The following is a 25,744-nucleotide window of genomic DNA, read 5'->3' as shown; positions in this document are numbered from 1 at the left end:
AAAGTGATTTGAGTAAGCCATGATTCGTCAGCATCTGCTAACATTGGATCAACTTTGGCCTCTAAAGCTCAGTAGGGATAGCTTTGTTCTTGGGAATTCACCAGGAAATCTGGGGGCTGTAAACTAATTAGAGAAGCTGAAAAAAATATCCCCAAAGAACAAATTAATTCCATACTATTAAGACTTACGCATGACACACTCCCCCCGCTTCCCCCTCAAAATAATGCTTGGTCATTTGTAGATGGGGATTGCTGAACATTTTAAAAAGGGCAAGAAAAAGAAAGCACCGTCTTTGAATTGTGCTTGATTCCTGGTGATTTCATGAATATATTCATGCAGTTGTCTTGGGTGCAATACCCAAGAGTGGCTCCGATGAGTGTCTTCTACCAGAATATTTTTACAATTTTATTCTCAGTTAATTGCTTAAATTGAACGTATGCATATGTATGTTTTGTTTTGGAAACAAAAAACAATGGGCAAAAATTCATTCTGAAATTCAGGAGACACAATGCAAATTGGTAGAACCAATAGTATTGAATTAGATGGACCTAAGCTTCCATGGGCACTGTTTGCTGTTCATTGTAAACATAGGAAGATAACCAACTACAGAGTTAAATATCTCATAAAACATTTTTCTTTTTAAAAAAAAGATTTGAAAGATGAAAGAACTGTGGCATCGATTAGATCACCGTTTGCCAACTTTCACAACTAAGATGTGTGGACTTCAACTTCTAGAATTCCCCAGCCAATGGAAAGTCCACACATTTTAAAGTTATAAAGGTTGGGAAACAGTTACCAGACAAAATTCCATGCATAAAAGGAACAGATACAAAGGAGACAGTTGGAGCCCTTTCACTATCATGTATGGTTTCTTATGTGAATTATGTATTTATACATTATTAGCTGAACCATAAGTGAACTTGCACAGTGATGGGATTTTCTTAGCAACTGTATGGAAGTGGTTTGCTGTTGTTTTCTCTCAGGCCGTTGACCTACCAACCTGGAATTCTCCAATAATCTCCCAGCCAAGCGCTAACCAGACTGGGTTTGGTTTAGCTTCCCAATTCAAACAAATCAGCCAGCTGCTGCCCCCTGCTGAAAATTGAATTGTTTATTCAAAGCAATGTTATTGATTTGCACAAGACACATTGAGTAGCCATATAGGCTGACTGTAACATTATTGTATAAGTTAAAATGAAGCTGGTGATTCGGTGCGTCTCGTAGTTTCGGGAAATCACGTTTCCAATGAGTATTTTGGCATTTGGGAGGGGGAAATGCCTATTTCACCTTAACTCGTCTGTATTCTCATTCGGGGGTAAAAAAAAAAAAGTCCTCTAAGAGGAGTTTGGAAGGATGCCGTTGATAACTAGTCACCCTGCTTTGGAGCTAAGCCTCCACCGTTGCCATCCTTTCTCGCCCGTTCCTTCGCCGCTGGAATTAAGGCCAGGGTCACGGACTATCCGCTTCCTGGCGGAGAGGAGGCGGGGCGGGGCTTGAGCTCCGGCCGCCGAGTCACATGCTCACCTGGAGTGGGAGGAGCCCAGAAGTGTCTCCCAGGGCCGCGGGACTCATCCCGGCTCAGAGCTCCAGGTCTCTATGGGGTGGCGGTTGTAGCGCTGTAACGACCGATCCCCGGGCCTGCCTGGTGCGGATCTCGCTTCGGCACTACGGAGCCTCCTTGCGGGCTTCCTTTTTTCCCCCTTTTTTGCAAGGAAAACCCGAGGATCTGAAGCGCGGAGGAGAAAACCCCCAACCGCGTCTCTCAAAGTTTGTGCGTCCGTAGGGCGAACTGGGATCTTGCCTCATGCGGAGCGAGAGAGCCCTGAGCCGGGCTCAGGCACGTAGGTCCTTTGAAGTTGCACCCTGGGACTTCGGTCATGGGCAGCTGCGTGGGAAGACAGCGCAGAGAGGGGCCGATCACCCCGGGAAACCCGCGCAAGCGAGCAGGTGAGCTCCCCAACTAAACCGTCCAGGCGACCGCGGGAAGGGTAGCTCAGACTCTGCAAATACTGAGAGCCGGTCTCCGTACAGCCCCTCTCCTTAAGGCCTAAAGGGGGAACCACGATCCTTGCTCTAAGCGGGCACCCAGCGCGACCCGTCCCAAGCCTGCGAAAGGGTGCCTCCGCCCTCTTTTCCTGCCCAGGTGTGTGGCTCTGATGAGCGTGCAATGAAGCGGGCATATCTCTCCCTATACGGTCCCTCTTGCTGGAAATAGAGAAGTTATCCTCCCGGGTTATAGAGTTCTGTAGATTTATTTCGTTACTCCGTTATTCCCCATTATGAGTGCAAAGCTTTTGGAGCAATCCCAGTTTTAACAGATCCCTTGAATTCCTTGTCTAGGAATTTGGGATGATTTGGAAACTTGCCTACTCACTTTATGTAAGAGCCAGTCCAGCCCGTCTCACCAGGTTGAAGTGGAAACTGCTGTGCCTCCTCTTCTCACTAATGCAGACATGCTAGCTGGGTTAAGGACTGATTTGGGGCTAGCAGGGTTTCAGCACACATGCTCGATCAAAATGTACTCCTTAGAGACAAATCACAATGATTTGTGGTTTCATCCTGCCAGAAACACAGATTTGGCTTTGCTGTCTGATTTTTATGCACCCCAGAATATGGGAACCCTCAAAACACATATTAGAGAACTACTGTATTTGCTACACTAAAGGAGTATGGCCTTCACCAATATTTGGATCAGAAATCCTTGTCTGTTTCCATGTTCAAAGTTCCTGTGTAAATTCTTGCAAGTTGGGACACAGAATCAGTGCTGCTTGAATGCATGCATGTGATCCTTTGTGATGTAAAGCCATGTGCATAAGACCTGCCCTGATTCTTTAGTCCATGTCAGTCGATAGCATTATTATTCCCTTTCTAGACTGCTAAGATTTGCCTCACTCTGCTGTAGTTGCATTAGTTGGATCGATAGCAGAAGCAGTTCTAACCTAACAATCTCATCAGCAGTATTTGACACTCCAAACATTGTGGTACATAAATACTGATAAAGGATTTTTGAGGATGGAGGAGTCCTGACTTCAGCAAAAGAGATGCCTCAATAATTAAATAATCAGAGGAGGATGGAAAATTTAGTTTCCGTGCTTCACTGTTCAAGATTAAAATTTGTTTTTAAAGCTGCAGATTAATCTCCCCATATGCTTTTAAACAGCAGATAAAAAAGGGGGGAATGACCAATTAACCCTTGGTATTTTCTGCTTCAGGGAACTCTATTGTGAGAAGGATTATTTTTGGGTTTCAAACCAGGAGATTTACAGCTGCTATTCTGCTTTCATTAAACAGCTTGTCCTAAGATGCCCCTCCAAGATAGAGTAAGACCTCAGACTTTGTTGAGAGTTGCGGGGAGACTGATACCATTGGTCACATACAGTATTGTACTCTGATTCCTGCTATTTTTGCCTCTCTTTTTTAACAAAACTGATCTTGTAAAACAGAAGAACCAGTCTCTGGAGGGCTAAGGCTTGTTTGTAGCTACTTGGAACAGAGTGAAAAGAATAATGATACAGACTGTCACAAACATATGTGGAGTTATGCTAACAGGGAGTACGAAAAATGATGAAAGTGATTGTGCATAAGAAAAATACATATAAGAGAATGATTGTTTAAAAAATGAGAATGTAAAAATATTGTATAATTGTATAGAGAAAAAAGATACCATAATTGAGGATGTAGTCAAAGAGAACAGGGAACAGTTATTCTTTAAAAAGGCAGAGAAAATGCAGAACAGTTTTGATGGAGAAAAGAAATGAACTAACAGCCTCAAGCAGAGTGAATAGAACTAAAAATAGATCTGATATTGTGATTTGGGATGAAATTAAAGTGACCAAAAGCTTAGAGGAGTATGAAAGATTGTGATTTATCAAACAGTAGAATTGAAACAAATGCTATAAACAGTATCTAAGAAAAAAAATCATATTGATCATATTGAAAAATAAGTCTGTCAGTGTAGATAGTGTAACGAGAAATACTAATTTATAGATGTGATTTAAATATTGAGTGATTACATGACTTGTGTAAATTGTGTGTGAAATTGCATCTTTGCCAGACAATTAAAAGAATATGTTGTTCCTATATACAGAGGGAAAGATAGCATGAGTAAATGCAGAAGCTACAGTTTTGTGGGGAAATACTTAGCATAATTTTGACTGAAAGGGTATAGCCAAAAATCTAGGCTTGCTTTATGTTGGACAAGAGCTATGTAGATCAGAATTTGTAGTTCCACAAGTCATTGAGATGTATATGAATGTGAAAAATAAACTATATTGCATGTTGACATGCAATGTAGATTTTTTTTGCAGAAAATTTTTGGGTGAATAGGAAGTTGGATTGCTGAAAATGATATGAATGGTTGGTTTGTTTGTTTGTTTGTTTGTTTGTTTATTTATTTATTTATTTATTTATTTATTTATTTATTTAATTTTTTATACCGCCCTTCTCCCGAAGGACTCAGGGCGGTGAACAGTCAAAATAACATATATATAAAAATGTGAAATAGAAGCTATTTAAAATAATTAAGCCAATTTGGCTCATCAGTTAAGTTAAGATCTTCAGAATAAAATTTAGACAATTAGAAAAAAATTATGCCAGCCCGGCTTGGTGAAACAGAAAGGTCTTAAGTGGACGATGGAAAGTACGAAGATCTGGGATCATTCGTATCCCTGGGAGTATCCTGTTCCAAAGGGTAGGTGCCCCCACAGAGAAGGCTCTCCCCCTGGGAATCACCAGTCGACATTGCTTTAGTGACGGTACCCTGAGAAGGCCCACTGATGGCAGTAAAGCATGTGTGATAAATGGAATGCATTTATCTATTCAGCATTGAGCAGGAAATATTACAAATGTGTGTGATATTTCCTTGGTTGTTTAATGTAGAGATGGTTAAATGTTTAAGGAATGCTTGTGGTAACATTAAGACTTATCTGGATTGGGTGTGAAATGGTGTATACTTTTAGGCAGACAGTGTTATGAAAACCTGAGTGATTCACACTGTATGATGTAAAAGGGAGTATGGAACTGAAAATTGATGTACCAAAGACCAAAGTAGCTTTTCTTGACAAGGAAAATGGAATGAACAATTGCAAGTTATACCCAAATAGTGAACAATTAGAGCAAGTAAATTGTATCTTGATAGAATATTAAGTAAGCAAACCCACATGAAGAAATGTTATAATGCATGCAAATGCTGGTAGAATAGTACTAGATATTATGTGAATTGTTAGAAAGAATGAATGTTGTTGAATGAAGTGAAAATTGTTATGTATAAGAGCATGCTTCTATCTACTTTGTTATATGCTTGTGAGACTTAGCTACATTAGAAGAAACATAAAAATAAATTGAATGCCCTGAGAATGGGGTATTTAAGAAATGTGTGTGGTCACATAAGAGATAAGATCAAGAATGAATGAGTGCTGAACGGGTGTAGGAACACAAAATGGTGATCAGTACAAAACTATTGGAGATAATGAAGATTAAATTGCAACATATCAGAAAAGAATGAATGGGCCAAGAGGAAAGGGAAACTGAGCAATTCATAGTTGGATCGAGTTGATGTGATCCTCAAAAAAGAGAAGTGAGATGTTTAAAAAGCAGATGGCACAACAATGTATGAAGCAATGTACAGGCATTTCAGAAGCAAAAATATAACGATAGGAAGATGTGGAGAAATGTATTGAATAATGATAGCATAAAACTAGATTTAACTATATTCCCCCCTTTTTTTCTATTTACTCCATGCCATAAATTTCTTTGGTTTACTGTTGTCTCTTGATTATTGTACATGCTATAATATTGCTTACTGTAAAGAAGAACAATGTAGTATCAATGGTATTTCTTTTAAAATTCTTGTGTGGAAGACTAAGATTTCCTTACTTTTTTTGGAAGATCTGAGAGTGCACTTTAAAATGAGAAGTAAACTTCTTGGCATAGTTTGCAAATCTTGGGCAAGAACATCTAATTTTCTTCACAGGGATCACTGAAATATCTATCACTAATAGCTAGATTGTGAGAAATAGGAAAGTCTGTAGCTTGGTCATGGATGTAGGCTTTCAGTGTACAAGATCCCAAGGTATTTTTAATGCAGATTTTTCAAGATTCAAAGTCTGACAAGTTGCTATTGTATAGTTAATATTGAACTTAGATGGTTCCAATAATCTTTGGGTTTTTTGTATTCCTTAATATATTTCCTTCCAATGTTAAGAATTTTTACTGTTAATTAGACAGTATCTAATGATTTTCTGATACAAGAAGGAAGTATTGTGAGAAGTTACACTTTTCCAGAAGAAAAACGTATTATTATTGGCCTGAAGAATTAATCCTTTTGTGCATTAATTTTATCAGCATTTCAACTTATTTGCTTTAAACTGCAACACTAGCATTATTGAACCTAATAAGTTGAGTCTTAATGTGAGGTCAAAAGTTAAGATTGTGATGCTAAATAATACACTTGCTGACATAGAAAGCTGAGTAACTTTGACTTCTTATAGGATGGCACTCCAAGTATGTATTGCTGGTATTTTGCAAATATGAGATTAGATGAATATCAAATACATATCACAAATACATCCCCAGTAATGTTTTAAAAAGTATTAGCTAGAAACTACTAAGTAAAATGACATTTTTGGACTAAGAAAAAGATATTTAAAATACGGTGGAGTATGGTTTATAGTGAAATTTCAGAGAGTGGCAGGATAGTTTTTCCCCCTTTTTTCCAGTAAGTATGAAATAAAATAGTCTAATTATTTAAGAACATTGAAGTTCTATGGAATTTAGAGCTAAGGCATTTTTACACTCTAATTATCCAAGTGTCAAAGGCTATTATTCTGCTTTCCGGTCCTAAATTATGGGTCCATTGTTGTTAGAAAATCATGTGCTCCACCCCAGAGATGACTGCATTGGTGTTATGGGTGGAATGATAATTCAGTCTCCATCCAATAGCATTGTTTGGGCCCAAACTATTTTGACAATGCTCCTGCAAATTCTGAATCCATTGGCTATAATAAATTGGAATAAATAAAAAACCATTCTTGTGTCTACATAGATGGATAAACAATGTGCAAATGGTTAACATATGGATTTGATGTACTGATAGGTTTGTGAAATTCCTTGAGTGGGAATTCTGGATTTCATAGATCTGTTGGTGAGTCAGCTGCATCTGTTACTAATTTACATATCATGAACCATAAACTCATATTAAGTTCTAGAATGCTACAAGCAAAGCATACATACATACCTAGTCTAAAAGTAGTTTGTTATCTAGTTTGGGTGCTATACGATATGATTGATGTGTTTATTCTCTTTGAACAGTGTGATTCTGGAGTACACCCTGTTTAAACAAGAAACTGGCCCCACCAAAGGACTGTGGAACTGACTCATGCCTTTGCTTTGCTCATATAGCTACTGATAGCAATTGCATGTCTCTTGCTTCCAGTAATAATTACTATTTTGTAGGAGGCAAAAATGAGAAACAGGAAGTAGGAGGGGTGAGTAAGTGGGTAAAGAGAAACCCTTGTAAGCTATATTTTTCCAAAAAGGAGGCTGATTACCTCTCATCAGATGCTTGTAAATATAATGTAGGTGGGGAGGGAGGCATTTCTTAACTAAGATTTCTCATTCTCCCATATTATTCTCCCATATTAGAATATTGTTCTCGTCTGGTAGAAATAAAAGCAGCAACATCAACTTAAGTAGATCCTTCCAATGTTGGTAATGTTTAATGCCTTAATATTTCAGAAATTATGCCCTGTATTTGATTTCCAGAAAGTAGTCACAGACAGCAACATAAAGTAAGCAGTATGTAACAACATTAGCCAATTTGGAAGCTAAGGGAACATTTGTCTTTGTTGGTACTTGACTGGTGATTATCTGGGAATATCAGAGAGGTTGGCCAGACTGAGTAGTTTAAAAATACCATTAATAGAGTTAAGCTCAATTTAGATGGATCTTTTACCTTTTCAAAAAATAGTCAGTGCAGCAATTTACAAATATAAAAACATAAAGACAATGGCAAATCATTAAAACGCAGTTGCAAAACGCCGAAAATAACAATAAAGATAAAAACAACTGAGCCAGAATCAATAACTAACATAAATAACAATAGAGTCAAATGCTTATTTGAAAGTAAATGTCTTCAGTTCCTGGTAGAAGATGCCCTAATCTCTAGGGGCAGGAAACCTATGCATAATTGATCTGGACATCCTGTCCAAGAATTGTAGTTTCAGCATTAGATTTATTTTTGCAGGCATACAGGCAATATGAGTAGTGCCAGTTGGGATAAGTGGTCTTGTATGCCTATAGCTTACTGTTGCTTAAATTGAGTAAAATATACCTTACTGGGTTTTATTAGCCATATCATGAATATAAACTCATGCTGTCTTGCCCACATGGAGTTTTCATTGGCCTTAATATAAAGACATTTAAATTGCAACACGTGCAACAAATTTCCTTGTGTACCAGTGATGTTGTTTCTTCAGCTTCTCAGATCCTTTCTTTTACCCTGTTTTCTGGCTCCTACATTCTCCCTCCTAACTCTGATATTCCCTCTCCTGGTGTAAAGCTTCTGTCTCAACCATACAGGTCCAGTGAGTTAGGAAGTTAGAACCTTTTCACACTCGGATCCCCATCTTGTGAAGAAACATTCACAAGGCTGTTAATATATTTAAAAATGTGCAATAGTTATAACCTTTGATGTAAAAGCACATTAAACTGGAAAAACACATAATTGGTTTTGAAAATTGTCATCTTTAAATATTCCATATCTTCCAGTTTAAAAAGCACGCACTATGACTAGTCAAAGAACTCTGAATAAAATAAATCAGGAAGACATAGGAATAGTGGGCCTGGATTAAATTTGTAAAATGACAGTTGGGAAAAGTAGAAATTTTCAGTTTCTCCTTTCACCTTTATTTTTTATTATTTCAGTCTAGGCACTAGACAGGCTATATCAATACTGTATTGGTAACAAAATTATATGGATATGCATATCAATTAGCAATTCATGTCAATTTTTGAAAGTAATTTGTATTCAATTTCTAAAATATCTTATTTGACAGTTGCAGTAACGTTACTGAAGTTTCCTCTCCTGGTTTCTTTTTATGCACATGTATACTTTTTTGTATGCGTGCTTTGGCTAATTTTGTATGCATGCTTTGGCTAATCCTGATTTTACTCTGATGTTAGAGTAGAAATAGGTTTCGTGGCATAGTAAGACTGGTCTTTGTCTCCTTTTTGCATGCCATATAAACCTCATTAGGCTGGATTTACTTCTTCATAAGCCAATGTCTTAGAAGTACTGATAAGAATCTACTTCTTCTCACCTATAACAGTCATCAATTAATTCCCAATCCCCAGCTCCCAGGCCTGTTGTTTGTTTTGCTCAGAAGGTATTACCCAGCTGTCTTCCCATATGGGATCCAAGGTAGCAGTCTCACCTGGGGCCCTAAATTTAGATTGTGCTGCTTGAAGGCATGGTTCACAAATTCAGTAGAGAAGAATTTATGTTCATAGTTTAGCAACTAAAAGGATCAGTGTATCTTATTCCAGTGTCCAGTGAAGAACTTTTTAATGCAGTGCTCTTATTTTGCCATATTCTTGGTCTTTTTGCAGAATAGAATTACCTATAATTGTTACTCCAAACTGTCAGAAGCAAATTAAGATGAGTGTTGTGCATCTTCGATAGTCATGTAAAAAAATTTGTTTCAATTGCAGCTGGTCATGTCATCATTCAGCCGAGCTGAGAAATAACACTGATCAAAATTTTCTGTTCTACTGTATGAAATGGTAGAATAGGAGTTCCATCCTAGATGGCAAAATATGATGACATTGGCTCCTATCTCTTCTGTACTGAATTAACCATGTGGTTTTCTCCATAGTTAGAGCCAAGCATCATAAGAGAAGCAATGGTAGCAAGGCTTAGGTTGATGAAGCTTTTTCAGCAGAGTATTTTCATTCTCGTGCTGCTTAATGCTAAATCTGTTTGGCAGTGTTGTGGCTGGTCTGCTCCAGTTTTACTCAGTTAAGCCTAAAGATAATTGGAGCTGAAGAGAAGAAATATTCCGTATGACATAGTACAGCACAGAGTAGATTGTCACGCAGGTAGTCTTGACAGTTCCCAACACCGTAGAGCTACCATCATTTAATGGACAGGGTAGTTCTTGGATAAATCATCAATCATTTACAGCTTCAAGAAGTGCTCTTTCAACAAAAAAAGGCTGATCTGTCTATTTTCTTGCAGAATGTCTCTTTTATGCAAAGTAATTTGTCTTCCATGGATTCCTACAGGGCAGGAGGAAGGAGAAAGTGGGCACAGCTGTGTGCAAAGGACATGTCTGGGCAAGAAGCTGTGGAATAGAATTTATATAGCACACACAGCATCTTGTTTCAAGCAAGACAAGTAAAATGTAGTATACATTCTCCCTTTCCATACCGAAGAGGTTGCATTTATATTATAGTATGACTGATGATTCCTCCAGATGCCTCTCTAGATGTTAGTTCAGAGGAGGATAAACTAGGAGAGGAGTTGGTCAGGGGCTTTGAGCATCCAACCGAGAGTGATTTGGCTGAAGCATAGCTGCAGCAGGACAGCCTTGAGGTTTCAGGTGAAGAAAGCATTAAGCTGCAGCCAGTTAGTAATGATGATGAGGAACTGCCTTCTGCACCTATTTATTTTATTTATTTATTTTATTCAATTTGTATACCGCCCTTCTCCTAATCTGAGAACTTGCAGGGCAAAGAAAAGGCAGGAGCAGTGAAGGTCAGCCTGATTATTCAGGAGGAGGCAGCTTTGTCCCTTTTGATGAGCTGCACCAGAAGCTATTTAACATAGCAGACAGATGCAGATGATACTGGGAATAATGTGTACATTTCCTAGCTGAACATTGTGATTCAATTCTCGCCTTGGATAGTGATTTGTGAACTCTGGACTTTTCTTGCCTCATGCACCCTCTTGTATTGTGGATTTAATTTTGGTAACTTTCAAGTACCTTGTGGACTAGCTTTGGTCTGCTTTTGGCTGAACTTGATTGGGACAGTTCTGGGTTTTTAGTAAAGGGAATTGCTGGGGAATTTTAATAAACCCACTAGCCCACCTTTACATGTGGGTGTGAGTGAATGGGACAGCACAATGACTTCTCTTTAGTTCTGTACAGGCAGGCCTTGATTTATGACCACAATTGAGCCCAACATTTCTGTTACTAAGTGAGACATTTCTTAAGTGAGTTTTGTTCCATTTTACATCCTTTCTTGCCACAGTTGTTAAGTGAATCACTACGGTTGTTAAATTAGTAATACAGTTATTAAATGACTCTGGCTCCTCCATTGACTTTGTTTGTCAGATGGTTGCAAAAAGGGATCACATGATGCCAGACACACTGCAACCGTTATAAATATGAACCAGTTGCCAAACACCTGAATTTTGATCACATGACCTTGGGAATGCTGCCATGGCCATAAGTGTGACAAACTGTCATAAGTCACTTTTTTCCCCAGTGCCGTTGTAACGTCCAATGGTCACTGAATGAACTGTTGTAAGTTGACTACCTGTATATAGTATCACAATTACCTTTTTAATATTTATGAATATTTGTTGCTATACTTATGTAATCGGTTTCCTGATGAAGGGCAATTGTTATGGTTTGCTAATCTTAAAACAAAAATATCTTTGGGATTTGGAACTCTTGAATACATAACCCTTCTGTTGGTTACGTATATCACATGAGAAGTGGTCCAAGTTCCTAAATTGCACTTTTGTGGTCATATTTTGCAGGGAAACCTGCTTAGGGAACTTGAATGGACAGTTTGTGAATGTATATGCCTCCCCTTTCCCTGTTCTTTGGGTGGAAAAATTGCTCTGTTTCCTCTTTACGTGTTTGTCCTTCTACTGGCTTTGACTGATATATTCATGAGCTCCAAATATGCAAACCAACATTTATGCACATTTTATAAATTCAACTTCATATGCATTTTTACCAAATCAGTGTTGTAAGAACATAATAAAAGCTATATTTAATGAGAAGAAAAGCCTCTCTGGTGCAGTACAAGTAGACCTCAACTTACAACAGTTCATTTAGTGACTGTTTAAAGTTACAATGGCGATGAAAAAAGTGATTTATGACCTTTTTTCACACTAATGACCATTGCAGCATCTCCATGGTCATGTGATCAAAATTCAGACACTTGGCCACCGACTCATATTTATGACGATTGCAGTGTTCCAGGGTCATGTGAACTTTCCTTTTGTGAACTTTTCACAAGCCAAGACTATGGGAAAACCAGATTCACTAAACAACCATGTTACTAACTTAGCACAGTGATTCACTAACAGCCGTGGCAAGAAAAATCATAAAATGCGGCAAAACTCTCTTAACAAATGTCTCACTTAACAATAGAAAGTTTGGGCTCAGTTGTGGTCATCAGTTGAGGACTACCTGTATTTTGTTTTTGAATCTATGACACGTAGAGGAAGTCTAGAAGCAAGATTTAAAGGTGGTGGGTTCATATCAACTGGTTCTCTGTTTGTGAAATTCAGTCTGTGTACGGTAGTTCAAAGAATAAAAATGTTTTCAACATAATTTTTTAAAAAATTATCTAATGCCCCACTTAGGTCCATGAGTTTAAGATTGCCTCATTTGTATCTATCTCCTAGATTCATACCCCACCTCATTTTATATGTTTTAAAATTAGGATGGAGGATGATTCAGAGTAAAGGGTGAGCTAATCTTAAACCTTAATCTTGATTGCTATTAATGTTATGTATGCACTGAAAATGTTTTAGAAGATAAGATAAAAAGGGGAACAACATCCCAGTGCTTAGGTTAAAAAGTTTGCCCACCAGTTGAGCATTTAGAGTGCATCCTGGTTAGAAGATGCTGTGGAACGAGTGTATCAGTTTGCATTCTGGGAAATGGGTGTTTGTAATTAGCCTTGGCTAACATCAAAATATCCTGTGGGAGAGACCATAACATCCTTTCAACTTTCCAGATATGTCTAGATCCAAAATGGTTAGGGAGCTCTGCTCTGCTCTATCCTGTAAGTGAAGAAATGGAGATTGGATAGACTCAGGAAAGGTACTCCACAGATGTCATTACTATAGTCCCCTTATGTGTTTTCTTTTCTGCAGATTCTATTGTTGACAACAATAGGTACAAATTTATTTAAATAATTATTATGTGAAATTACAGCATTTCAAGATACCATAGACACTTATTTCTTCTCCCTTAATTCTCTCTTATTACCTTTTAGTCTTGGTTTTCCTTCACCAGGGAGTCCTTTAAAAGTGTCTCTTATGCCAGTAATCTTTATTGCACCTTTTATTTTGCTTGCATGTTACCTTTATGAAGCAATTCCAAATATCCAATTCAATGGCTGCTCTAACAATACACAATCAAATTGTTTAATTCTTTGAAAACCTCACAAAGTACACCTTATCAAGTAACAAGCTACTGTAATTCTTCTTGTTCCAAAAAAGCATCTGAAGTATTTTTGTAATGTTATGGTTAAACCAGTCTAGCAACTTGAAATGAAACCTGTCTTCTTTTCACACACATATGAAAATTTTGCTTGCGTAGGTTGTGTTTCCTTATTCTTTGGAAATTAGATATTTAATATTACCGGTAGATATTTATCCTATTTTAAAAATATTTTTATTCTATAAATTCCATGATTTTATGTTTTACATTTATTCTGTTAAATTCTATGCGATTCTTGGTATTTAATCTATACAAATGTTAGCTTTTATTCCCTTGCTGCAGCTTTTGTTTTACATTTCTCAAACTCTGAGTGCTGTAAGACAGAGATCTCCAAACTTGGCAACTTTAAGCCAGGCGGAGTTCAACTCCCAGAATTCCCCAGCCAGCTTTTCCAAGCTTAAAGTTGCCAAGGTTGGAGACCCTGCTGTAAGAGATGCCGTTATTTGTTTTTGCACTACGGTACATATATCACTATAATCAATGTACCCAGAGGTGGGATTCAGCCGGTTCAGACCGATTTGGGCGAACCGGATGTTAATTTTACATCCGGTTCGGCGAACTGGTAGTTCCAGCAACCAGCTGGCCCCGCCCCACTCTGCCCCTCCTCTCCCAGGAGTCCCCACATGGCCCATTTTGGATCCAAGGTAAGGGCAGGAGGTACGTGGAGCCCAGGGAGGTGGAAAATGGGCCTCCCAGAGGCCCATAGAGCACAAAAATGGGCCTATTTCCAGCCTCCAGAAAGCGTCCGGAGCCCGGAAAAGTGGAAAACAGGTCCTCCACAGCCCATTTTTGCTCCCAGCAGGCTGCAGGGAGGCCTACTAGGTCCAAAATGGGGTGAGGGGGGAAGGTGCCCCCCTGTGGCCCGGTTTTGCTCCAAGGGGGGGGTGCAGGAGGCTGAGTGCTTCCTGTTACACCCCCTGGCCATGCCCAGCATGGCCACGCCCATCCAGCCAGTCATTAGGGCAGAGAACCAGTTGTTAATTTATTTAAATCCCACCACTGCATGTACCATATACTCAACCATTTTCATGCATCGTTGCGCCGACATTCCTCACTCTTGGGTTATCGGGAATGTAAGTGCACACGTCTCTTCTGTGCATGCACAGAGCCTTCTGCACATGCACAGATGGTCAAAAATGGGACATAATGATGTCCCTGCGGGTGGGCGGAGCCTCCCGCTGCTGGTATTACCGGTTCACAGAAGCTGGATAGATCCGGCTGGATTTCACCGCTGGCCTTGAGGTATTGGCCTATTCTTTTTTGTAGCGCTCTAAATATTTTATATATAGCATCCAAACAAATTATGCTGTGGCTATATACCCTTATATCACACTTGCATTAAACTATCTATCATCTATCTATCTATCTATCTATCTATCTATCTATCTATCTATCTATCTATCTATCACGTTACATGAATCCAGTCATTGTGATTTGTAAGGAAGCATGACTGTTTTCTGGAAGGGCAGTTGAACTATATAACATAATGTAGGAATGATATTTAGGCCTTCCTGAAATTTACACTGAAAAAGCAGGCTTGTCTACATAGGGTAAGGTAAAGGTAAATGTTCCCCTGCACATGCGTGTTAGTTGTTTCCAGCTCTAGGGGCGGTGCTCATCTCCGTTTCTAAGCCAAAGAGCCAGCGCTGTCCAAAGATGTCTCCGTGGTCATGTGGCCAGCATGACTAAACACCAAAGCCGCACGGAGCGCTGTTACCTTCCCACCAAGTGGTCCCTATTTTTCTACTTGCATTTTTTTACGTGCTTTTGAACTGCTAGGTTGGCAGAAGCTTGGACAAGTAACAGGAGCTCACTCTGTTATGCGGCACTAGGGATTCAAACCGCTGAACTGCCGACCTTCTGATCGACAAGCTCAGCATCTTAGCCACTGAGCCACCACATCCCTTAACTACATAGGGTAGACACCAGTGGTGGGTTGCTAACAGTATGTGAATTATGTGATTATTAAATGAATCTGGCTTCCCCCACTAACTTTGCTTCTCAGAAGCTGAATGGGAAGTTTGCAAATGGCAATCACATGACCCTGGCATATTGCAACTGTAAATATCTACTATTGGCCAAGCATCCAAATTGTGATCGCATGACTGTAGGGATGCTGTGACAGTCGTAAGCGTGAGCACTGGTTGTAAATCATTTTTTTCAGTGCTGTTGTAATTTCCAATGGTCACTAAACAAATGGTTGTTAAGTCAATGACTGACTGTATTTTTTCCAAAGGCTTGTCAAGGTTGGTTCTTCTTTTATCACATTCGATTCAATCAGAAGGTCAAAACATATGGCCTAACTTAGCTAATTGTAGCATTTTGAGGGCGGGCATTGTGTGATGCATAAAGAATAGATTGCTACAGGGTGAAAAGGTTGGAAAAACTGTCATAACGGACTAGCTTCAGTGGCAATATCAATGAACATTGTAGCCCAGACCTTGTTTTTTTAGGATAAATAGTTTACTAATACGTTGACACCTTTTTTCTACTTCCTATTCATAAGTTTACAAGTTGAAATTTGTCATACAGTAAAAGGATTGTAAGCAGGGTGGATTTGATTTAAATCGAGTTGATTTAAATCACAATTTAAATCATGATTTAAATCACTAGTAAAAAGGCTTGATTTAAATCAACTCGATTTAAATCATAATTTTTAAAGAGCAACTGTCATCTCTGCTACTCCTTTGACCCACTGATAGTCCCAGTGTTGCAGAATATACAGCCTCATGCTATATAACTAAGCTCCATTTCATGCTGAATAAACTAAATTATTTATGTATCTTAAACAGAAAACTATCTTACGATAGATTTTTACCCCAAAAGTTTTTTATTAAAATAAATTCGATAAAAATCAAGAAAATCCGATTTAAATAAAAAAAATCTGATTTTTTTGATTTTTTTTTTTAAATCATTGATTTTTATCCACTCTGATTGTAAGTGCTTTTACAGGTAATCCTTGACTTACGACTACAATTGAGCCCAAAATTTATGTTGCTAAGTGAGATATTAAGTGAATATTAAGTGAATTTTGCCTCATTTTACATCCTTTTCTCACCACAGTTATTAAGTGAATCACTGCAGTGGTTAAGTTAGCAACATAGTTGTTAAGTGAATCCCCATTGAATTTGCTTGTCGCAAAAGGGGATCTCATGATCCTAGGACACTGCAGCCAGCATAAATATGAATCAGTTGCCAAGCATCTAAATTTTGATCATGTGACCATGGGATGCCTCAATGGTCATGTGAACAATGGTCATAAGTCATTTTTTTTTGTGCCATTGTAATTTTGAATGGTCACTAAATGAACTGTTGTAAATTGAGGACTTCCTGTAGTTGCTTCTGCCCCAGATCTGAGAATCTAGTCCTGAAAGGGGGAGGTAGCATTCCAGTAAAAATACTTGATTCTGCTTAGCGACTTAGCTCATAATGGCTGCACGTTTTTGGAAGTTCGAATTCTGTACATCTGGAAGTCACTGGGCTGGGGAGCTAGCTAGAGTATGCAGCTATGGCAAGAAAACATGTCCATATAATTTCTTTTTCCAGGATCTTGAAGTGGTAGAGAGAATAATCTGAGTTCTCCCTGTTTGTCAGGCAGGCACACTTTGGCATTGAAGCTTAGCAAATTGGGAGTTAGAATTTGGAATTTAATTAGTTTTAGTTGCTTACTGACATTCCCATCTCTTGATACAGAAGTTTCACCTAAAATTGTTACTTAACTGACTTTAAACTGGCCTGGGTGTTTTTTGCCATTAGTTCAGGATTTATTTTTTATTTATAGGTCAGCTTTAATACTAGGCAGTAAATAATACCCTATTCAGGGCAGTATTTCTTCTCTCCCTGCCAGGGCAGGCATAAAACCCACAAGAGCTACACAGTCATTATCCATAATGAAATTATCACTTTGGAGGCTTAGGGAAAAGCAGACTGAGCTTGAGCCTGAGATTATTATTATTATTATTATTATTTTTGCCATTACAGTTTGTCTTGAGAATATGCTTTCCCTCAATTTACCATCCTGTTTAGATTTAATCTGCAACACAGGCTTCTTATACAGCTGGCTTGAAATTCAGACTCCTTGCGTAGGCAGTTTAGATAGGATCAGTTGAGGAATCTGACTTTTTCTTGCGTTCTTTCCAGAGAGAGAATATGCCTGCACTATAGGGAAAACCCCACCCTATCTTGAAGGAGATAATCTTGCTGGGCAAAAGACTGAATGATGATGGAGTAGGAATATGTTTATTTTTTGTCTGGAGTTTAATAATTACAGAATTTGGCATCCACAGATCTTCTGCTTTCATTTTAAAATAATGCTTTTCTAGCTGCCATAGCTGGAACAAAAGCTGAAATACAAGGCCAATGATGTCCTAGATGATTGCATGAAATCCAGCTAATGGAGCAAGAAGAGCTTTCTGGCCATCCTTTATGTACACTATGTCTTAGGTTCTTTCTTCCCAATCCTCAAAACTATTGTTAATACTGTAGCCTTTTTCAAAACAAGGAATGGAAAAGTTGAATGATTTCCTTAATTCATTTGTGTCACTGACTTTGGATCACCTTGCTGCAGGAATATGCACGTTCATGTTTTTGATCTGTGAGTGCCAAAGAGGTTGTTGCTATCAGATAGTGTTGATTCTCTGATACAATTGAGTGGGTGTAATCTCTTTTGAAGGAGATGGTGCCTTGAGAGCCAGTGAGGACCTCTCCTGTGAAATGTAGTGCCTGATAAGAGCACAAGGGGATCAATTCTGCTATGTACTGTCCTTTATGGAAGCGAGTGGGTAACAGGATGGGCAGGGTAAGGAGGTACCCTTATTAGAAGTGCAGGTTAATGTCTGTTCTGATGAGTTCTATGCAACAGTTGCTGTCTTTGAATTTTGCTCTCTGATAGTCTTGCCCCAAGCCCTTTTTTGTGCATGTACATCCAGGTCAGAAAAGCTAACTGGTCCCAGGAGCTTAGTGGTCAGCACTACACCCTAATTCCCTGAGTCAGGTTGATGACTCTGTTTTGTGGTGATGAAGTGCAGTTATTTGTCCAACATCATGTGATTTTACTGGCCTGATGTTTGTAAGCAAAGCTTTTAACTATAGACTGTTTGGGATTTGTGGATATTGTAAAGGAGGGAGAACATAGTTTTCTCATGGCTTCCATGAAACAGAAGCTACTGCTAATTATTTATATCCTTGCAGAATTTCGACTGACTGCAGTTAGTGGGGGTTGATCAGATCAGAATTAATCAGATCAGATCAGATCAGTGTCTTCCTGCACTATCTCTTTAACATTTGATCCTGTCTTAGAGGTTGAGCATTGCAAAATGATAAAAAGTACAGTAAAGTACTTGGCAAGTAGGATTGTGTTGATGACAGCTGGGGATTTTGGTGGTGATGCTTTAGAGTGAACCAAGCCATTGCTCCATAATTTAATATTTTCTACATGCCTCCCCCTTACTGGCTAAATGACATGGATAATAAGCACATGACTTGGAAACTCATCAGGTTTGTTTCTTTGTTTTTTGTGAATCTATTATCAAACATGCCAAGGCCCAATTTTCATTGGAGCTACACTTCAAGGAACCTTAACTGTTTCTGTTCCAGCTCAGCTGGGCTCCATAGAGTGTCAGACATTTGATCCTAGTGCCTCTTTTTTTCACCACCTTCTGTAGATAATAGGTATGTTTGTTTGGAAACAAATGCAGGCAATAGGCAGCCTTTGGTTTTCCCCTCTGTTTGCAGCTGGCTGTCATTGCATCCCTGGTCTCCTTAGCTAGCAATCTTCAGAGCAATTACTGTACCGGGGCCCCTCCCCCACTGCAGCAGCCATGGAAGAACAAGAGCCCTGTGTGAGAGGACGAGGAGGAGACCGAGGTCAAGGAAGACGTGCATCACATGCCCTATTCTTTAATCCATTCAGTTAGCCTCTCTCTTATCACAGGGACAGCAGCCTGTGGAATCCAGCAAGGAGTTGGGATGGCGGGAGAGAAGGGATGGCAAGCAAAGGCAGTGGCAGAACCCCTCTCCCCACTGTAGCAACTCTGTTGTACCCATGATGCTCCTTTAATTAAGTTTACCAATTGTAAATTACAGCCAAGTTGCCGGAGCAATCCCTGACACCCTTCTCTACCCATTTTTACCTGGTTCCTCATAAACTAGACTTCTCCAGTCTAATGCCCTCCATATATGTTAGGCTAAACTTGAAATTTTTGTGTACTGGTTAAATCATCAGGCTAGAAACCAGGAGACTGTGAGTTCTAATTCTGACGCTGAGTGACCTTGGGCCAGTTACTTTCTCTCAGCCTTGGTGACGAGGCAATGGCAAACCACTTGTGAAAAGCCTTTCCTAGAAAACTGCAGGGACATGTCCGGGTAGTCTGTAAAAATTGCATGATCGAACAGGGCGGGGAAAAACACCCTTGAAACATCCACTGGCTAGAAATTCTGTCAGCTAAAATCTTAAAGGTTTGGGAAATTATCACCTAAAAGGAAATTGCCGCTAAAGTGGAATTGTTCTGAAAGAGCCACTTTGGAACTATTTTGATAAAAAATAATTAATTTTAAAAGATTTAATTCAAAATTAATTTTAATTTTAAAAGAAAATTTTAAAAATGCCAGACTAGGGTTGACTTAAGGAGTATCTTTATGACTTGTCCTGAGTGATACCATCACATGATTTGGCTTTTTAAAGCTCTGTCTTTCAGTATTCTATACATAGCAGTGAATTTTTTATCCCTTTCTCAGTAATTGTATTTTTCATACCTGAACTGTTAGTTTTCAGCATCTAGTTCTCTCTTGCCGAGAAAGGAATGTGAGTAGCACCTTCTTTTTTTAACACACAGCATTCTGTTTTTAAATCCTGTTGACCCTGGCATTTATTTTTTACTTCAGTCTCAGCAATCTCTATCTCTGAAATAGGATATTTATTTGTTGCTTTTGACCAGGATTTGGTGTAATATTAAAAGAATTCTCATTCCTGAAAATATTAATTATCTCTCTCTCTCTCCCCCCCCCCCCCTCTCTCTCTTTCTCTCACTCACACACACACACACATCATTACATGATTGCACTGCAATAAATAACTGATTCTACTTATGAGCTCCTGGGGGTTTTTTGTCTGCCTATAGCTAATAGATTTCAGTGTTCTGGTGTTTTGCTTTGTTTTCTAAAAAAAAAAATGATGCTATAACTCTAAAGTGTGTCCACATCTGTCTTAACTATTTTGTTCATATCCATGTGTGCATTATTCAGTCTTTCTTGAGCTAAACATTTTATGTAGTCTTACTTAAATTAGTGTCTTTTAGATGGGTTAGATTACAATATCCAGATTGCCTCCCCCCCAGTCTGTTTGGATGATCTAGATTGGAGGCTATTATGTCTTATTTAAATGTCACTGACTTTGTTCTTATCACAGCTCTCCTTTTTAACAGAATCTTACAGAAAATTTAGTCCTGTTTTCTCCAACTTGATGTCTTTCACATGTGTTGGATTTTAACTACCGTAAGCCCCATAATATTGGATGAGAATTATGGGAGAAAAAAAATCCAGCAGACATGGAAAGTACAGGCTAGGAGAAGGCTGATTTAATTTTTCCTTTACAGTGTTTTTGGTAACGTCAGATGCTATAATTGCTACAAAATTGATGTATGCTGCATTCATTGCTTTAAGCAACAAAGGCAAATATTGTCATCCTTAATGCTTCTCAGTTCAGTGATGATCTCATCTTTCTCAGAATGTGTAGCATTCTGTTTTCTATTAGTTGTTCCTCTATTAAACCGTTCAGCAGTTTTTGGTTGACGCAGCTAAGAAAGAAAAAAGCAGAAATAGTTTTTAAGCAGAATTTTAAAAATGTAAGATGAAGTCTGTAAGATTTATATAGAGATGGGAGTTGAAGAAAATTGGTATGTTCAGATCAAAACATGGGAAGTCTTAAAAAATATTAAGGCTTTCCTTGTTCATAAAAGGAGTGTGTGATTACATATACATGAAAAATCTCAGTCAGGGTTTAATTAATCCTATCTCTGATAAAGTAGTGATAAATTAACTAGGAAAAGCTATCACAAGCTCAAGGAGTAGTGCAACTTGCCAGCATTTGATGTAAAAAGATGAAGCAGTGGTTGTAAGAAGATGTAGTTAGAGGTTTTGAAGTTTCCTGCTTTTAAAATGTCCCCTATCTCTTTGCAGGTCGTAATGAACCTCTAAAAAAGGATCGCCCCAAATGGAAAAGTGATTACCCAATGACAGATGGGCAACTAAGAAGCAAGCGGGATGAATTTTGGGATACAGCCCCTGCCTTTGAGGGACGCAAGGAGATTTGGGATGCACTCAAAGCTGCTGCCTATGCTGTGGAGGCAAATGATCATGGGCTAGCACAAGCCATTATTGATGGTGCTGGAGTTACCTTGCCTCATGGTATGTCCCTCAGTGCATAATAGAAATGGTGTGCTAACTTGTTAGAACTTGAAGGATGTTGCACCTCAGATCAACTCTCTTTCATTCTACTAAAATAAAAAAAAAAGCTTGCATTTACAACCATAACATGTCTATGGAGCAAATCCATGCTCTTAACTGTGGTTATAGGAGTAAGCAGAATTGGCTTTCTCTTTGCTATAAGTTGTGTATAGTGAGTGGGAGGTCCAGCTCCCAGCCCCTGATTTTCAGGGTGCCATAGAGTTCAGTGCTGTCTCCATATCTACATGAAACCACTGGGTGAGATCATCCGCCATCACAGGATGAGGTATCGCCAGTATGCTGATGATAGCCAGTTAAATATCTCCGTCCTGGGTAAAGCGAGTGATGCAATGGATGTTCTTTTGTGATGCCTGGAGACTGTGTGAGCCTGGATGGGGAACGACAGAATCCAACTTAACCTGGTAAGCAGGAGTGGCTGTGAGTGGGCCTCTCTGTATCCAGGATCCTTATCATCTTTGGTCCTGGAGAGGATTGCACTACCACAGGCGAACCTGATACATAGTCTGCAGATTCTCCAGAACTCACAGCTCCTGTTCCAAAAGCAGGTGGCAGCCATGACTAGGAGAGTCTTTGATCAACTTTGTGTTGTATACCAGTTGCACCCTTTCCTGGATAGGGAGGTTCTCATGACCTGGCTATTTCCCATTTGGATTGTTGCAATGCGCTCTACCTGGGGCAACCCTTAAAAAGTATCTGGAAGCTTCAGCTGGTGCAGAATGTGGCCACATGAGCAATTTTGGGTGTCCAAAGAAGGGCTTTGCTCTGAAAACATCACCGCATGTCAGTTTGCTTCTGGGTCCAATTCAAGGTGTTGGTTATGACCGATAAAGCCCTGCACAGCATGGGGCCAGGCTATCTATGGAATGGGCTTTGTTTCCTTATATCATCCATCCCACCCAGTCAGGCAAAGCAGGTATGACAGTTAAAGAACTTTGGTGAGGTCCAGTAAAAGAGCCTTCTATGCCATTGCCCACACCCTCTGGAATATCCACCACCCAGAGGTACGGCAGGTCCCCACTTCCCTGGCCTTCCAAAAAAGAATCAAAACATGGTTCTATAGCCTTGAATGGGAAGCCCAAAGAAGCATGTAGCTATGGGGCTGGCAATACCCTGAAAGTCCTCCCTGTGCCTTTTAATTAATTTTAACAGTATTTTATCATCCTTACCTCTTTCTACATTTTTAAAATTTTATTTATTGTTCTTATGTTTTAATATTTGATGTACACTGCCCAGAGTCCCTCTCTGAAGGAAATGGGCAGTTCAAAAGTGTGAAAAATAATCAAACAAACCAACCAACCAAACAAAAAATAAATAGGCTTGCTGATACAAAATTGTTAATTTTGAGAGTTTAGAGATATTTTGCTTCTTTTATAATTCTCTGCATCACAATTACTCCTGATACAAGGATAATAGTTCACTGGTACTAGGACCTGAGTACATAGGTACATTTTTATTTGTCACATCAGCTTCAACAGCAAAGACAACTGTTAAGTTTCAGTCTATCTTCATTGGACAGTCATTGTTTGACTGACTTCTGCAGAATGTTAGAGTAGCTTTTTTCATTTTTTCCCCATTTCCTTTCACATACAGAATTCCCAAGGATGGGTATATCTTTTTTTTTTTTTTTTTTAAATTTGATTTATATGCCCCCCTTCTCCGGAGACTCAGGGCGGCTTACAGTGCGTTAAGCAATAGCCTTCATACTTTTGTATATTTATACAAAGTCAGCTTATTGCCCCCACAAACTGGGTCCTCATTTAACCTACCTTAGAAAGGATGGAAGGCTGAGTCAACCTTGAGCCTTGGAGAGATTCGAACCAGCAGTAAATTGCAGGCAGCTGTGTTAATAACAGGGTGCTTTAAACCACTGTAGTACCAAGGCTCTTGGGTGATGAGGCAGATCTTTCATTCGTAATGGAGAAGTTTCATCAATGGTCCATGAGGCTGGTCTTTTTGTACTTGCTTCTAAAACAAGAGGTGATATTTCAAGCTAGAGATTGGTCAACCTCATATATACCATAGAATAGCAACTTTAAATGAAAGTGGACTTTGTGTCCACAGATGGCTGGTGGGCTGCACATCTAATTTCAAGATTTAGGAGATTTTAGGACTTTGTGATAAAACTGGAACATACTATAGAACTGGAAGATTGACACAGGAGTCCATGGTTATGTTTGAACAGCATCCGGAAAGAAGCCAAGTTATAGAGAGGAAAACTAAAAGCTTACACTTGAAAGTTTTATTTTAGAATTAAGATGTTCTCAAAATAATTTTGTGATTTCTTTTTCCTTAAGCTTCTCACGCCCTCTAATGGTATATTCATTCCTCTACAGGCTCACTTACTGAGTGCTATGATGAATTGGGTAACCGATACCAACTTCCTGTGTATTGCCTGGCACCACCTATTAACTTGATTATGGAGTGGAGTGAAGAGGAGGGTGCAGAACCTCCAGAGCCGGCACCCAATACCCGCCGTGAATTCCCACTGAAAGTGCGCCTCTCGTCTGGCAAGGATCTACGTCTGAATGCCAGCATGACAGACACAATTGGACAACTTAAGAAGCAACTCTACGCCCAGGAAGGACTGGAGCCTTCATGGCAACGTTGGTTTTTTTCTGGCAAGTTGCTGACAGATAGGACCCGCCTGCAAGAGACTAAAATCCAGAAAGACTTTGTAATTCAAGTAATTGTCAATCAGCCCTCTGCACTAAGGAACTGAGCTAGAGATAGTTGGTGTGACTCCCAGTTTGACCCAGAGACTGAGCAGAAGCCTGTGTGAGCAGGTGTCTGTCCTATGCATCTAGAGAAACAGATAGTGCACTTAAAAGCAGACTGGCAAAATCAAAGCCAAAGCCTTTGAAGAGTTGCACATGCTGTCTCACTGCAGGGCACAGTCAGCAAGCTGAGCAGTAGTACGGATGTGCAATGTTCAAAGTGGTCTCTGTTTCTCCCAATGGTTTGCTTCTCATTACTATCTGGGCTAGATTTTTACCTTCCCCAAACTCCAAAGAATTAGTTACCTCACCCATTTCTAGGCTCGGCTGGCACCGAAAAAATGCCTCCTTTCTTTCCCTTCAATTCTAGTCCAGTTGGAATTGCCCACATTGGGACTGTAAGCCTGAAATGATGGGTTGTGGGTCTAGTCCTTTTCAGGGACTCAGTGTAGCTCCCATTTGAGTACTGAAAAGCTTTTAGAGAAAGCATGAGACCAAAGTGTCTCTCACATGAGAGACTAATGCCTTAGGCCCAAAATAAATAAATCAATGGCCAGGGCTAATTCTTTCATATCTAGACTGTTGCTTATACTGAGGTTGGCATCAAGGATGACTGTACTACAAATCAGCTCATCCTAGTTCTACGGACAACCCCTCATCCAGATAAGGTGTGGTATGTGGAGACTGGATTGTGTTTATGGGTCCCAGTGTAATTTATCAATAAAATCTTTTTCCAACTATCCATGTGCCTGTTTCAGTGAAGATTTAATTACATTTTTTCAAGTCAGAATTAATAATGTATGTTAATGACTCATTTTGTGTTCAGTACACATATTTACATTGCTCATCTGCTAAGTACAAATAAGGAGGGGATAACAAAGAGTGAACTCTGAATTACAAATCAACTTGTTCATTTTTCAGAGGTCAAATTAGCTGATTGATGAACAATCAAACATGTACCAACTTATATGATGCTACCCGGCATTCTTAATATGGCAATTTTACATAGACTATACCTCCTGGACCCTAGAAACTCACATTAGTTGTTAATATTTGGATGTGACAAAACTGTACAGACATTTTGCACTTTTGCAAAACTTG

The 25,744-nt window shown here is 39.1% G+C and overlaps 1 protein-coding gene across 1 annotated transcript; it reads left to right on the top strand.

The window, feature by feature from the left end:
* The first annotated feature begins 1,600 nt into the window (after positions 1-1,600).
* On the top strand, positions 1,601-25,343 carry UBTD1 (ubiquitin domain containing 1). Its single transcript, XM_070945535.1, has 3 exons — positions 1,601-1,947; positions 21,642-21,869; positions 24,263-25,343. The coding sequence occupies exons 1-3, from the start codon at positions 1,878-1,880 to the stop codon at positions 24,646-24,648; spliced, it is 684 nt and encodes a 227-aa protein (XP_070801636.1). The 5' UTR covers positions 1,601-1,877; the 3' UTR covers positions 24,649-25,343.
* The last annotated feature ends 401 nt before the right edge of the window (positions 25,344-25,744 follow it).

This window comes from Pituophis catenifer, unplaced genomic scaffold, assembly GCF_029215685.1.
Source record: "Pituophis catenifer annectens isolate HBS135680 unplaced genomic scaffold, rPitCat1.0.hap2 SCAF_6, whole genome shotgun sequence".
Taxonomy (NCBI): domain Eukaryota; kingdom Metazoa; phylum Chordata; class Lepidosauria; order Squamata; family Colubridae; genus Pituophis; species Pituophis catenifer.
The sequence above is the reverse complement of the archived record's forward strand: the minus strand, read 5'-3'. Positions and strand labels throughout refer to the sequence as shown.